At 41.1% G+C, this 15,836-nt stretch overlaps 2 protein-coding genes across 2 annotated transcripts; both read right to left on the reverse strand.

Moving 5' to 3' along the window:
- Window positions 1–1,166: 1,166 nt before the first annotated feature.
- epb41l4b (erythrocyte membrane protein band 4.1 like 4B) lies at window positions 1,167–9,375 on the reverse strand. The gene is made up of 9 exons (XM_010786988.1): window positions 8,493–9,375; window positions 5,333–5,437; window positions 4,992–5,034; window positions 4,430–4,508; window positions 3,855–3,899; window positions 2,811–2,863; window positions 2,151–2,271; window positions 1,378–1,465; window positions 1,167–1,289 (listed from the first exon to the last, which is right to left on the reverse strand). The coding sequence occupies exons 1-9, from the start codon at window positions 8,772–8,774 to the stop codon at window positions 1,197–1,199; spliced, it is 909 nt and encodes a 302-aa protein (XP_010785290.1). The 5' UTR covers window positions 8,775–9,375; the 3' UTR covers window positions 1,167–1,196.
- Window positions 9,376–10,948: 1,573 nt separating this feature from the next.
- Window positions 10,949–15,830, reverse strand: LOC104959131 (tyrosine-protein phosphatase non-receptor type 3-like). The gene is made up of 4 exons (XM_010786987.1): window positions 15,378–15,830; window positions 13,430–13,575; window positions 13,189–13,324; window positions 10,949–11,591 (listed from the first exon to the last, which is right to left on the reverse strand). The coding sequence occupies exons 1-4, from the start codon at window positions 15,450–15,452 to the stop codon at window positions 11,517–11,519; spliced, it is 432 nt and encodes a 143-aa protein (XP_010785289.1). The 5' UTR covers window positions 15,453–15,830; the 3' UTR covers window positions 10,949–11,516.
- Between the last annotated feature and the right edge of the window lie 6 nt (window positions 15,831–15,836).

Raw genomic sequence — 15,836 nt, forward strand, 5'->3', positions numbered from 1 at the left:
GTCACAGTTGTATATCACAACAGTTCTTCAGTAAAGTAGCCATTGCTCTTTGTAATGTACGGATAAAACAGCAGGGGCTACACGTTAAAAAGCAAAGTACTCCTTTTTTGAATGGTTCAGTTTGTATTCGAAGATAAACACAATTAAAGAGGTCTGACCTTATGTCGGTCTTTCTTGTGTTGATGAGGTAAATGTGATTACTTCTTTTATTTGCACACCCTATTATACATTCACCATTCCCTCCCCCAGTGCTGCCTTTAAACCGTAGTATTTCCAGATGTGGCTTCTGCAGTGTAGTAGCAGCTCTCACAAGAGCTAAATGGGGCGTTTTGTTTTGCCACAATTCCATGTATTATTATGCAATTGTTTCACACGTTACCGTTTAAAATCAGATTTGAAAATTGCTCTTTATAATTGGATTTGCTATTGTCGAAATTGTTCCCGAAAGTGAGAGAGGTGCTTTGGTGTGGATTAAGTAAAGCTAGCAGTAAAAATCCCCCTCATTTATAGATCTTTACAAGCAAATAGAAAACACAAGATGCTGTTCTGTCAGTATACCCATTTGCTGGTCACTTGAGTATTGCTAGAGTAGATTTTTATCAGAACAGTTTTGAAGTAACAAAAGACAAAGCATTTGTGTTTCCTCTCCCCTGTATCTCTTACTTCAAAACTGTTCTGATAAAAATCTACTCTAGCAATACTCAAGTGACCAGCNGACTCTAAATCATATTATCAATGGCACCCTGTTTTCCCATGACAAATGGGGACAACTTTTTTTGAAATGTTCTATTGAAGTGCTTGTCTTGGTTTTTCTTCAAATTTAGCTTGATCTTATTCGTTTGGTAATATGTCTAAACACGTCTCGCTGGTTTTAAAATGAGACTCTTCCTTGAACAAGAATTGTTGTTTGACCGGATCAAGCAAAAGGTACAGAAAAACATATCCTTTCTCTGTAGGATCCTTTCCATAATGTTGTCAGACCCTTCAAATAACAATTTGATCCTGTCAGTGACAAAAACAATTTAAATTGCAGCCAAAATTGGACCATTTAAAAAATGGTTGTCCCTTACGTTACTTAGACACAAATACATTGGAAAATAGGGTCCAGTTTAAAACATTTGGAAATTACCCTTTAAGGCCCACAGCCACTGCACTTACTTTGGGAACCACTGGTGTACAGATGTGTTTGATAATACTTACCAAAAGAACAGGCCGATTTTGTTAGAGCCTTCAAATACTAAGATGCCCGTAGGAGTAAGACCGAGTGCATATTCTCCTCCATCTCTGCCCTGAAGACAAAAACACACACACACACCTTTAGTGGTCGAAAACCTCTGTAAAGTAGAGACTTAGTGACAGTAAAATTCACTCACACACCTTGACAAAGTGCATATCCACTCCGTAAAGTTCCAGCCACTTGCATTTGTTGAGAAACAAAACCTCTGCTTCTGACGGAATCTTCCCCCTGAGGATTTAAAAAAAAGACAGTGCTTATAAATAAAAACATCTCTTTTACGTCAGCTCAGGTCTGGTGTTTTGGGCAACTTTATTTGATAAAGATAACCATCAAAATCGGTTACCAGCTGCATGACCGCTACAGGTAATTGGTTAGCTCTAAGAGAAACAGGGGTGCTCCTTGAATTAGTCTTTCTTTTGTGAGTAAGAATGAGAGTCAGTGTGAGTTTTGTCCTTGTGTGGCTCAGGCGGCTTGGTGAAGCGCAGCATATGTGTATGTAATCTAATCCGAAATGGGAGCAATCAGACCACGGCTGCGTTAAATACTGCCCAGAATCAATCAGGACCCTCCAGGGATTAATCCCTTAATCCTTCATACAAACCAGTGAGAGCGGGGCTGAGTCAGAGGGGGAGAGGACGGGGGGGAGAGTGAAACTTAGACGCCCTCATCAGTAGAAACGCTGGCGCTGAAAGGCAGCAGCAGAATTACTTCCTCTCCTGCTTAATGCCCAGCTTTTTGCCCCAGTTGTTTCTCAAAATAAGGAGATAAAACCATTGGATTCCCTCCAAAATGTTGCCTGACAGAGCAAAAATGTTGGGGCAACTAGTGCACATGCATATGTATAAATGTCCCGGGGTTGACAAAGTCCCATTTTGAAGTCTGGCTATGAATTCATTGCAACGTTCAAACTCACCTGAGGTCCAACCACCTGCTGAAGATGTCGGCCTCCATGGGCGCGCTCTGTTTGGGAGTGAAGCGAAACTCAGAGACCAGCTCAGGAGAGTGCTCCAAAGGATCGCAGTCTCCCATCTCACCTGGATACAGATTCACACAAACACACATCAAGTAAAGACACTAGGAAATTAAGAAATACAGATTAGCAGCATGATTGTTGCACTTTGTTTCACCATTTACTACTATCAATAATAGTCACTTGCATGTTCACGCTACACTCCAGTAAATCAACATCTAATTGCAGACTAAAAACACTTGACTTTACTGTCTGTCATGTTGGTGCCTTTATGAAAGCTTTGACATTTAAGATGTGAGGCCAGGCTGCAGTAGCCATCAAATTCATGTAGTACTTTTCCCAGAGCACAAAGTACTTTTCTCATCTTAGCTTATTGCTTGTCCTCTGGGTTTGATTTATAGATTACACGCATCATAAATTCCTTGTTTTACTCCAATCATGGTTACCAAAAAACGCACCAGTGAGCAAGAGACCTGTCTATGCTCACAACTGCTTTACCACCCAAAATATCTGTGACAATAAATATATAAAAAAATGAAATAAATAAGAGGACTAAATGAAATGGCCTCTCAAACCTTTAAAAATGCAATCCACTCCACTTACTTTGTAAACAATATGCCGCCAGCTCTACTGCAACATCATACGGACATTTCAATCTGAGCAGAGAAAGAGAGACACTGGTGAGGAGCGTTCTTTAGTGTAGTCATCGTGAACTTGTTCTCATGTGATGGAAAGTCATAAAGCGTCTGAATGCCCTACACTGCCTGTGTGTGTGTGTGTGTGTGTGCATGTCAAGGAGAAGAAGAGCAACCCTTTACTAAAATAAGCAGCCCTCTGCTGTTCCTGATCTTGAGCTTTATAATAGAGCTGGACTCCGGGGATCCGTGGCCCAGATAGAGTCAGAAAAATGGAGAGGGGTAACACGCTATCTGAGTGTGTGTTTGTGCATGCAGGTTTGTTTAAAAGAAAGAAAAAGTCCCCCAAACTGTAATGTAGGTGACCTGTGTGCATGCTCCCACAGGTGTTTACATCAGGTTTGGCACTACTTTTGAGAACCACAAAGAAACCACAGATGAAGAGAAATAACCAGACAATAATATAAATAATAAAACACTTCATTTTAGGGCAAATGTTTCTTCTGTTCATAATACTTCAATTCAGTTATTTCCTTTTACTCTACCAAGCAATTCAAGCATAGGCCTATTTATCTTTCATCACACTCAATAATATTTAATAAGGTCAACATTAATCATCTTGAAACCACTTGAAACCACCGCTCTCCATCTAATAAGTCTTGTACAACGCTTTAAACATGTTTACTTAAAATTCATGGTCATATTTAGTAACTGTGTAAACATTTAGTTCTCCAATAGAATTAAAGACAAAATTGTCTGTGTTTGAAAATTGTATGGTTTGTGATGATTAAACCACCAGCAGGTGGCTGTCTCACGGTTTAATAAACATATCAAACAAACATCTGTTACCTGACTTGACCTCCCAATTACTTATGTTAATTGTCGAATAGTTAGGATGTAATGTGATATATAAAACAGTGGTATATGTTTTTACACATGCATTTGTATCTGTCTCAAGTTGTATTATAATGTCATTCTGAAATGTGTTTATTAACATGAAAAAGGGTCTTACTTTGCAGAGAGAATATCTTGTCGAAGCTGCAACACAAACAGATATCTGTTGGTGTAAAAAAAGACAACAACACAGAGTGAGATGCAAGCCACAACAAGAACATAAATCAATTGATGTATCACAGGCTTTTCCTCATCTCCGACACATCATTTGTTTTAACAAGTCTTCGTCCATTTGGCCTTGATTTTAATCTGCCCACAGCAGCAAAGTAATTAGCCCAACGTCCCCTTTGGACCTCCCCATTGGGCTCCTGAGAAAACCGTGAGTGTTCGAGTGTGTGTGTGTGTGTGTGTGTGTGTGTGTGTGTGTGTGTGTGTGTGTGTGTCTCACTAGCATGGGGCGAATAAACCCATCTCCTCGTTTCTATGGCAACATACCATGTCTGTAGAATGGGTGTGATTCAGGCTTTCAGGGGTTCAGTAAGCATTTCTACACACACTGGCAGCACAATTAGTTCCCTGTTATAGCTGTGCCGGTAGCGGTGTGTGTGTGTGTGTGTGTGTGTGTGTGTGTGTGTGTGTGTGTGTGTGTGTGTGTGTGTGTGTGTGTGTGTTTCTGATTGGTGAGATTTTTACCTTGTAAATTCCTCTCGCAGGTTATTTGGCTCTGAAGAGTAAAATTTCACTCTGAAGAACAGTCTGTAATGAGGCCCGTCTAAAAGACATAACGAGAGAGAGCAAAGTGTGTGTGAGAGAAGGAGGTGGAGAGAGAGGAACAGGTAGGTGATTAATTCAATCAAATCATAGCTTGTTATGATTTATTTGATCCATTTCATCTCATCTTTTAATCCAACACAGGCTTCAAATCGTTATCTATCCATATTTCTTTTTAACCAACTTTATTTTGTATTGTTTATTTCACTTCAACATTGATCAGACTTTCTTTCAGGCTGCTCAACTACAGGAGGACCAGCGAACAAATAGGACAACACAGGTCTCCCCTGTCCCATTCATCCGCTGTTACAAGCTGCAGAGCAAACAAGTGTTATGCTCCTAATGCACATGATAATCACCATGTCAACATTGGATAATGCGCCACCTGCTCCCCACTTACCTGCTTCCACATGAATACAGCACGATCCACACTTCCCTGCACTCACTAACACAAACACAACTCAGGTACAGTAGGCCTACTTACCTCGGATCTGTTTCTTAATAATCTTGGACATATCCAGCCATTGCTAGAAGAGAAAAAAAGGAATAAGCAGATGATTATTAGTGATATCAGCTTGTTATTTATATATGTAAATATATATTTCCTCTTAGAGAAGTAAGAGCTTCCGCCAAGGAGTTTATGTTTGTATTTGTTTTTTTGTTTGTCAGGGTTACAGAAAAAATGCTGGTCGGACTAGTGCAAAGCAGGGACCACAGAAGAACCTATTACATCTTGTTTCAGATTTGTATCACGAGTGGATAAAGGCATTATGTTTTCAATCACTTGTGGTAACAGCCTTGGCGGAGGCCTTTCTATTTACTCACGGAGACTTGTTCTGTGTCCATGTACTGCAACCCAAAGTAGTCCGTCTCCACCAGATCTATGTGATACATGATCTGGTCAAAAAGGTCCTGGCCTTTGGACTTACTCTACAAAAGAAGAACAAAGAGTTAAATATATGTCAGCTGGGCTTTGTCTGTGTTTACTCTTATCTCTTTTGCTTCAGTAACCTGATCTTCTCGAGATAAATTGAGTCTTAAAACTTGAGTTTCACTATTTGGGTGGCTGCCGAATTGCCTGGTTATTTAGGCATGAACAACCTTGGTATCCATAACAGGAGCAAAATGAATTAGAGTGGATGTGAGACTTGGATGTTGGTCAAGAAGAGAAGGAGAAGCCGTTGAGAGAAAGATTCTTACTGAGGCTTTTGTATTGCACAACCATCTAAAGGTTGTCGAAAACTTTATCTGAACATTAAACAGAAGTACCTCACCACCAGGACGAAGGCCAAACCCCAGTCTGAGCCATATAACACAAGGTGGGTGTGTAGAAATATGACAGTCTTGTACTTTGGATCCTGATAACCAGACTAAACATACTGGTGAGTGTATGAATGTGTGAAGAAATCAGTGGTGTTAGAGGATTGGGCAAAGGGGGGTAAACAGGCTGTTGCTTATTGCAGCATGTCATTTTAGAAAAGGAAGATTGAAATCATATCACAGGAGGGCACATGCAGTGGCAACAAGGTCACACACACTGCTGAATATATTATAGTCTCTGTTCCACCTTGTGTTTTGTCTGCATTCAACCCGAAGTGACAGGCTAATAAGCTTTAATAGGCGAGTTTCAGCTCTGTTCAACGAACCTGACATGAACAGACTTGTTCCAACACCTGTGACTAAGCTGCCAGTTTGAAAAGCCCTGTGTCATTGTGATGTTGATGCTGTAACACCTCTGCAGAATATGTGGCTTTGTATTAGTGCTTAAATCTCCCTAAGAGAAATACTGACTGCCCTGATAACACACTTTATACTGTCCGAGAGTTTCAGAGGTGACGCATGTACGCAGCAGCTTTAGTGACACATGAAACCTTTAAAATGAAAACATCTTACGGGAAGCTACTTACGCACGAATGCCCACACGCTCGCTCATCATCCCACCTACCCTTCATACACTTGTAGCACTCGTCTGTGACACAGAGTCCCTACAGTGGTAAATCAGATCAGGGAGCCGGGGAATTGAGGGAGATGGATGGAGAACAGAAGAGAAGAGGAAGAGGAGGGGAGGAGGAAGAGGAGGGGAGGAGGAAGAGGCAGAGTGTGAAAAGAGTAAGACGATGAGCAAGGGAGCAGGCCACAGAGGGAGAGTAGAAAAAGATTAGGAGGGAAGACTGTACAAGGCGAGAGAGGGGGGGGCGGTCAAAGAAAAGCGGAGATTGCTTGAGGAGGATCAGATACGGGCAAATAGACTGAGAATGAGAGGAAGAGGGAAGTGAGATGCTGTGAAAGAGCAAACAGGAGGGGGCAACTTCAGGTCTTTCTTAGATTTCCCTGCAGTCAGAAATGAGCAAGTATTGTGATTAATTGACTAATCAAGACCATCTGGAGCTGCAACCCTCATCGTACAGAAATACGCTCCCACACTAATATCATAAAGGGCACTATGATACTACGGGTGGAGATAGCTGTGTTTGCAATTCTGTAGCCCTTTAACAAAAACATTGTAAAACAAAAGCCACAAACTACGTCTCAGATAGGAATGAGTCCCAAGCTCGATAGAACTCAATTTAAAGTGATATAACAGATAAAGTGACTAATCCTTGAATAAGAAAAGCAAAAATACCCAAAACGAATGAGTTGTTTACAATTTGCTTTAACAAAGTAATTTATCCCAAAACATTTGATTCATTATTCTGTCAATCCACTAAGAATATCATTATAGGCTAAATGTTTGAAGCTTAATGCGGCAACAAAAAAGTGAATTTTCCTTATCTTATAATTACAAAGTTAATGTTGATTTTACAGTGTTGTGGCTATAGCATAATGACACCCAGGGCCGGCCCTTGGCATAGGCAGTATAGGCGAATGCTAAGGGTGCATCATCCCATGGGGGGCGCCGAAAATTGGGGGAAAGAACAAAAATTAAAAAATGGTTTTATTTAAATGTCATAACAAAACAATTTCCCGATTTTGGATCAACAAAGAATATCTTATTATCTTATACTAACAGAACTACGCCTATATTGCGTACAGCGCAAACTGTGTGCCACCTCCACCTAAATCAGGTTAGTTGAACTGCCCCGGCCCCAGTAAAAACCTGAGGTTTATGTGATAGTTCTTTTTTTGAAATAATGGTTTTAGTGTGCAATTATAGGTTTTAATTTTGTATTTGTGTTAATTTTAAATAAATCAAACACATATGCTTCTGTGTGTTTTTATTAACATTGGAATTTACTGTGATGCAAGTGCCCTGATGACAACATCTGTGTTGAGACTGGTTCCATATTAGCCTAACTTTCACTATGCCAATCAATCTGTCTGCCACCATCAACAAGGATCGATTTACAGCACAAAAGGAAGTGAGTCAACCATCAATGTATGTTTTTTTCAGTCATCCACAGTAGCGAAAATGGCAGACTGATCAATAGCTAAGTAACTGTGGAAGACACATACATTATATACTAACTGTTGTAGCTATTAATTACTAGTCTCTGAAACAGAAAATGATCTGGGTTTGCGACCGTGGCGCCAAATAAATAATAGCATTTGGAAACACTAAGTGAAGAAAGTTGGCTATTTCAACAATTTCAAAAAAAATGTCATCTGCATCAATGCTATGAATAAAGAGATACAAAACAATCACAAGATTTAAAAAAGTTAAGTTTTACATATGACCAAGATTGTGCTTTTTCTAACTTTTACCAGGCCATAATAAAATAAACTTGAAATAATTCAGATCCACCAGAATTGCAGTTTCTACTTGGGCTATATTTTGAATTTAAAAAAGCAAAACTGTCATCAACCCTGATGCACTCAAGTAGCTCATAGTTTTTTTACTATGAGAGGGGGCCAGAAGGAAGCCAAACAAGGACCACATGGGGGGCCCGAGCCGCACTTTGACACACACTGACCTAGCCTACCACCTAGTCCTGCGCCATGTACTTTGTTTACACACTGTGCCGCAATCAGCACACGGGACACTCACAGGCAAATCCACACTGACATCCGAGCCGTCAAGCAGCAGCACCCGGCAGGTGATGGTGGTCCTCGCCGTCCCGGCCGCCGGGATGTGCACCACCGCCCCCCCGCTGACCACGGCGGGTGCATGCACGACCTGCTGCTGATGGGCCAGGAGCAGGGGGTTCCCGGTCACCCCTCCTGCCCCCCCACCTCCTCCTCCCCCCTTACCGTCCCGCTCGTCCCTCTCTCTCGTCTGGAAGCGGCTCCGGGAGCGGCGGCTGAACGTCCGGCGCAGAAATCCCATCATCTTCCTGATCCACAAGGTGAGGAGGTCCTTGTTGTGTCCGGGGAAAGTGTTCCACACAACAGGCGGAGAAGCCGGGGTCCTGCTTCTGCTGCTGTCCCCGCCTCCTCCTCCTCGTCCTCCCCGGGGCGAGGAGTCACTTAGCAGGCACGGAGGAGACTTCAGGGCTGCCGATCAGTCCTCCGGCTGGATGTCGGCGGGGGACCCTAGCCGCATACTAATGAAACTCACGCAGAAAGACCACCGAGGCGCCAACCAGTTGATTAACTGGCCCGGTGTGAACGACTCTCACGGAAATACAAGCAGCCCTCCTCCTCCCCCTGTCCTGTCCTCTCCTGTGCACCTGCCTCCTGCTTTGCTTGCTGTTGCGCACCGACTCTCAAATACCGGAGAAATCCCGAACGACGCTTCCGCCGCGGGAGTCACACGGGGCCGGGGAGGGGGAGTAAAGTCTGGTCACCTCTGCACCGGAACCCCGGGGGTGGTTGTTGCTTATTCCAACCGGCGAACCGAAACTACCTCACAGGTAAAAGTCAACCAACGAAACTGGACAAACAGTGTGTTCTGCGCCTGCGTAAAAACACAGCGCAGAACAAACTTCTGTTCCTCCACAGGCCGACCCAGCAGCGTCGGTAAACCAGCGCCACCTGTCGGACACTCGCCTTTATCATGATTGGTTCCCAAGGTGCGGTCCAAGGTGCCTCAAGGACCGATAAAGGGTTTCCAGGAAGTCCCCGACATAATGATGTGTCACTATATTTATAGAACCTTAGCCTGAAGAATTTCACAAGTCCCAGTCAAAACACAACACCCTCATGACACTAAATAGTCTACAATAATACATTAATAAATTTTTTTGTAAATTGTCTATCCAATTATATTTTCGGTGAAACAGTTACCATTCTTAAGATCTATAAAATATCCTTCTCTACTGACTCTGACAAAAACTAAAGATTTTTCATGTTATGAATTGGGTCAAAGTCAAATCGTATTTTGACAAATCTAAAACAAATGAAATCAGCCCTATCCATTATTTTGAAATCAAACAAATATGCAGCAAATTCCTTAATATGACCCCACAATTTCCATTCCAACACCACAAACCATAAACAAACTGGGTCAATCAATATTAATGGTTGTTAGAAGCTAAATTCTGACAGCAAATATGAAGTACATTGTTAACACGCTGGTGATGTAGCTTTTTGTGCAAAATACTTATAGCTCATGACATAATTAATATAATGTATGTGTGAAATTATGAGATTCATCATTCTCCAAAATATTGTAGTGGTAGTTATTAAAAAGCATACCAAATGTTTGTGCCTGCGTTATACATATGAGAAAAGGACAGCGAAAATAATAACAACATAATGAATAAAACAACAGAAACCTGCAACGATTCTTAAATCCCCACAGCCATAATACATTTAGTGATTGATTATTTATTTTAAAACAATGTTTTTTCCTAACCAGACACCGTTTGGGCTGATTTGTATTGCTGAAAGAGTTTCACTGTCATGTTGCCAGCTTTAGAGGAACTCAGCTGATGGTCAAATAAGCAGACTACTCTTTTTATTTCAGCAGCTTCAATCTGCAAGGAATAGTGAAAACAGCATGCATAAAAGTCACCACAGAGCCTTTTAAGTACTCCTTATCACCAATAAGTTCACACAATGGCCATTTGAGTGTATGGCTAACTGATGAAAGCCATTGCATTTGAAGTATTTGTTACTTATCGAGTCATTCTTTTAAACTCTTAAACTAGAGTTATACATGGAACGGGTATAAACAGGTAGGTGAAATTGCTGTTGTGTAACTGGAATTGTTATGTACATTCATTAATATTTAATTCCAAAATGTTTATTGTATTTATTATATATTTATTTAAGAGAGTATCTCACACAGCAATACACTGAAAACAATTAGGGTGTTCCTTTTTCCATCATTGCAAATTGGAGCTGTAGTTGATAAATAACCTTGACTAGTGCAGAGTAATCTGTCCCAGGAATAAATGCGGATTGTAACCCCTCCCACCAAAGTTAAAAGCCAGATGTTAGAGATGTATTGTACAGCGGGAAAGGGGTTTAAAATTGTAACTTGACATAATGAGAAATCCCCATTTAATCATGTTATTTTTGAAACTCGCTATGAAAGATCGGACAAAGCAGACACATGAGTATAAATCAGAATTTATTAAGTGTCTTAATAATTTAACAGTGTTGAAGAGTGGAGTTTGGTGCTCCTCTGTGCTGTACCTTACAGTATCTGCTGTACTGATCTAAAGGCTGCCATGCTCTTCATCTTTGGACACACAGATAAACAACGATTAAAACGATCCAGGTCTGCCTCTGCGGCGCCATTCGATCCATTGGGTTTCAGTTCAAGGCACAAATAGCTTCATAAGTAGAGGCAGCATTCTTGAGTGGCCTCTGGGACAGAAATGAGTAGCTCACATCAGTATTACATCAGTCTCTATGGAGACCGCAGCCTCTACGAGCTTCATAAGCAAACACTAAGGCCGACTAGGTGTAAGATTCATACTCTCACATTGAATATAAGCTACGCAGAACACAGACAGCTGTACTCTGGAGCTGGTTATACTCTCATTATCCAGTCTGTGTACCAGGCAGGCGGTGGCAGAGGTTAATCTGCTGTAGCTCTGTAAGTCCTTCTGTGGCAGTTGCCTGCAATGAGATGAGGATGAAACTGGAAGTGTGTCTGTTTTGGTCCTGTTGCTGATTGGAGCTACGGTGCTGAAGATCCCTCCTGTTTCTCTTTGTAGACTCGCAGAATGGCCTCACACACAAACTGGAACTGACACTGAAACACAAAACACACAAAGAGTTTCCAGCTGTTACACAACAGTGAAAGTGCTGAATATATTAAAGGAAGTATTCAACAATGACCTGATCCTGTTTGTGAAAACAAAAGCCATATTCTTCAATCATAAAAGTTCATTGTTGTCCAAAAGCTATAAAAGAATACACATGAGGCAATACTCACTAACGACCAAATGTGTTTTAATACACGTCAGAAAAATAGTCACCAGTGCAGTTTTTGTTTCTTTTCAAACCTTTTTCACTGATTGATATATTTCAGTGAAATATAAAGTGCCATATTTACAGCCATGTTGCAAGAATTACTAAAGAAAAAAAAGCTCCAGCTACTGAGTAGACCTTGTGGTGAGATTGAATTGTTAACGGTGTATTTGTGACCTATTTTAATCTATTTCATTTTCAACAGTTTCACAGACAGGCTCAGGATCTGAAAAGAATTGAACCACATTTGGTTTGCTGTTTTTATGAGGTTTGTTTTCAATAAGGAAAAAGGATATAGTATAAATCAATGCCAACCTTTTCCTTCAAACATATGTGTTTATCCAGTCTGTGTACCAGGCATGAAGGTTTGTCCTCTGACTGTGCATGTTTTCCATCAATGTCAGGGATACAAACATATGAGGGGAAACCTGAGGAAGCCTTCCATCAGCACAAACGCATCAGAGAGAAGAAGCCCACGGGACTGGATCTTCTTTCAAAATACGGGAGATATTGGCAGCAGCAGTGGCCTAGAAGCAGGCTTATGACTGGAGGGCTGCCATATTCCCAGCGCTACCTCCTATCAAAGCAATGAGTAACACTTTCCTCTCCTTCGACCACTGAGGTGCCACAGAGCACGGCTTCCAACCTCAGCATGCAAATGATGAGCTTCTCCAGCTCATCAGCCATCAGCGTATAAACTGTGGCAGCCAAGTGTGTGTGTAATAATGAAGGTTATAAATGACAAGAACTGGGAAGTTGGCCATTTGAGAAGTCATTTTCGAGGATTCTACTCTCCCTTATTAAAAGTTTCTTTATAAGGTATATTCACAAAATAATATAAGCTCTCAAGACTTTTCAATCTCCCAGAAGCTTTAACTTTATCAAACCAAATATTCTGAACTTTCAGAAGAATTGCACTGAGCATAATCCAATATTAAAACACTAGCTTCACTATTTAAAATAGTAAATGCATTTGAACAGCCTGTATTGAGCCAAGAGAAAATATATGACTATGATGTTGGACAAGAAAATAATTTTGGAAGTAAAAACACCTCAAAGTACAACTTGCTCACCCCAAACTTTTAACATCTTCTGTTGCCTAAAACATTTCAAAATAAACAAGTTATATGTGGTTACATCCCCCCTTGTCAAGCCTTTTTTACCGAACAGATATTCCTTTGTAGGAGACAAATCGGTTGGATATATTTATGTATGTATATATGTAATATACCCAACCAATCCTCATAGGTATGTGCGTATTGCATTTATTTCATGTTTTATCTGATTCAAATTCTCTCATCAACAGGGTATCATATAGCAATAATAAAGAAAACAAACTTATTATGGGAGAGAACAATCACTGTGGTGGTTATCCGTACCGTGGTTTGAACCATCATGGCTCGCTGGTCCCTCACAGTTTTGACGATGTCCAGCGGGAACACCGGCTGACCCCCATCCAGCTGAGCTAGCGCCGTCTCCATGGTGATCAGAACACCTGTCCGTCCAATCCCAGCGCTGAAATTCAAAACACACACACGGCGTTGAGTGAACATTAGAGGCGTGCAGGCAGTGCTCATTAACATTTTACCCTATGAGTGTGTGAGTGTGTGTGTGTGTTACCTGCAGTGTACCATTAGTGGCTCTTCACCTCGCCTCCTCTCCCTGACCGAGCTGATGAACAGCAGGAAGTCTGAAGGATCATCGGGTACGCCGTGGTCGGGCCACGCGACATATTGCAAGTGTGTGACTTTACGTTCCTCACCTCGCTAACACACACACAGAAAAAAGAAGGAAAATATTTAAAGTCCTGTATTTGAAATGGTAAACATGTAACCTTTAGGAAAGAGTAGATGTATTAATTTAGCCCGGTAAGTTGCATTGAGGTTTAGATCTCTTTTAAAAAAGGGAGACCTGGTCAAGAATCAAGTTGCAATAGTAAAAAAAAAAAGCGGCTGAAAGTTGACCCAAACAAACTCAGAAATGATAACAGATATCGTGGACCGAATAGATTTGAGCTTTAAACTTGTTCAAGGATACATTGTTGTGAAGATTAAGACAGTCTGTAGATGCAATAGCTGTATATTTCACCAACATAAGACTAACTCTACAGCGCTACAGGCTTAAACACATAATATTTAGTGTGCAACAAAACATAACGATGAAGTGCAAAGGCTGAGCAGGTGAGGAAATCAAACCCGCACTTGAGAGCTGAGGTCAGGAAGTGAAGAGGGAAACAGAAAGATGAAAACAGGCAGGATAGAGAACAGCTGAGTTTAGAATGTATAACGGTCATGTGGCCTGTGACTCCACACAGGGGATTAACTCGCTCCGCCAGAGGAACAGATGGGCCCACACACAGCACTATCTCTGTGTGTGCCTTTATACTTCATGCCTCTTTGAGCATTATTTGTTTATTTACCTGTTTGCCATGGAAGTCCATGTGTAAAACAGGTAATTTAATCTGATTATCTCCCATATAAAGGGTTTTACACTTCATCAGATACACCTTCCAGACAGACCTGCCCACCCACACCTACACACAGGTAATACACACTAACACTGGCCCACCCACACACTCATTCAGACCAAGCCATCCACACGGAGGTGACTGTATGTTGGCTGAGGATATTATGCTGCCTGTGGAGAGATCTGTAATGTGACATATGGCACAAACATGGTACATGTCACTGCAAACATATAAACAGATCTGTGTTGTGAGACCATGGTCATGCTTTGCTCGTTTTTCGTGTGGATATGAGAGCAGGTGTGATCTTTGCTAGTAGGGCTGCATCCAATTATTTTCATAATTGATTTTCCTACAGACTTTTTTTCTCAATCAATTGTTTGGCCTATAAGAAAGAAACGCATCAATATTATTACATCATAATATCCCAGAGTTAAAGGTCTTGTTTTCTAGGGTTTAACATTTTAAATCTTTAAACAAACTATTGACCTGTTTTCCCATTCAGAGCCGTCTTTGGTGTCCCTCCAGACCCCCACGAATGTAAGACTGAAGCTGACACTTTTGCTTCCTCACTCTCTAGATGCCTAATTGTACTTAAATGGAAAGATGCACACCCACGCTAACCCAACCTTTACTCATTGGATCCGAGATGACCTGCTTTTTACTAAGTGAGAGAAAATAAAATGCTCCTCAAAGGTTTTCAATAAAGTATAAAATCCTTTTATAAACCATATTAAAGAGAAAATCCAATTATTGGCTTTTCTGTACGACATGCTTCTTTAATATAGCTCTCTCTGCCCTTGAGAGCTCTGCCCTCATGTTTTTTTTACAAGAACAAATTATTTTACAAGAACATTATCCCTATGTTAATTCCGTTTTTTTATTTTTTAGGTTCATCTTTGTTAAAAAGGTATAACAAAAATGTATCCAAGCTAAAGTACAAACCCCAAAAATATAGATCTTATTATAATGTTGAGAAAATGTGCAGGAAAAGCAGCTGATGTACACATTGGAGAAGCTTAAACAAGAATGTTGTTGCATTTACTTAAAATAGTTGCCGACCTGTTGATCGGCTAATCATTGCAGATCTATTTGCTACTGTACCTGTGTGTGTGTCAGTGTGAACTGTCGCGTCACATACGCCAGGTTACACTCCTCAGAGTGACACTTCACTCGCATGTGCCCATAATCCTTCACTTCCGGCGGATGCGGCCAGTACTGGTGGCACTTGGTCTGCAAACGTATGACATTGGCGAGAGATTACATTACATGTGACATGAGTCATCCGTCAGGATACAATTAACTGCTGCTGCTGCTACATGAGCTGCACTCTGCTCTCATCAAATCAAACTCAAATTCAAGAGCGCCGCATGATCCACCCGGCAGTTAGAGGAACAAAAGCAATTCATCAGGGGCAGGATGAGAACTGATTGTGTGCGTGTGCGTGTGTGTGTGTGTGTGTATGATCGTCAAGTGGGGAGAAACTCAGGGCACTTGACAAATATCAGGACATTATCAATTAATGAAAGCATCTGGTTACCAAGCAACAGCTGACACAGAGAC

Source organism: Notothenia coriiceps, unplaced genomic scaffold (genome assembly GCF_000735185.1).
Source record: "Notothenia coriiceps isolate Sejong01 unplaced genomic scaffold, NC01 NC01_scaffold00029967, whole genome shotgun sequence".
Lineage (NCBI taxonomy): Eukaryota > Metazoa > Chordata > Actinopteri > Perciformes > Nototheniidae > Notothenia > Notothenia coriiceps.

Coding starts and splice junctions, on each gene's coding strand:
- epb41l4b (XM_010786988.1), bottom strand. CDS start 8,774: ATGATGGGATTTCTGCGCCGGACGTTCAGCCGCCGCTCCCGGAGCCGC. Junction 5,438..8,492: donor ATGTCAGTGTGGATTTGCCT/GTGAGTGTCCCG, acceptor CTTCTTTTGTAG/AGTAAGTCCAAAGGCCAGGA. Junction 1,290..1,377: donor TGGATATGCACTTTGTCAAG/GTGTGTGAGTGA, acceptor TTTTGTCTTCAG/GGCAGAGATGGAGGAGAATA.
- LOC104959131 (XM_010786987.1), bottom strand. CDS start 15,452: ATGCGAGTGAAGTGTCACTCTGAGGAGTGTAACCTGGCGTATGTGACG. Junction 13,576..15,377: donor TCACACTGACACACACACAG/GTACAGTAGCAA, acceptor TGTGTGTGTTAG/CGAGGTGAGGAACGTAAAGT. Junction 13,325..13,429: donor CCACTAATGGTACACTGCAG/GTAACACACACA, acceptor TTTGAATTTCAG/CGCTGGGATTGGACGGACAG.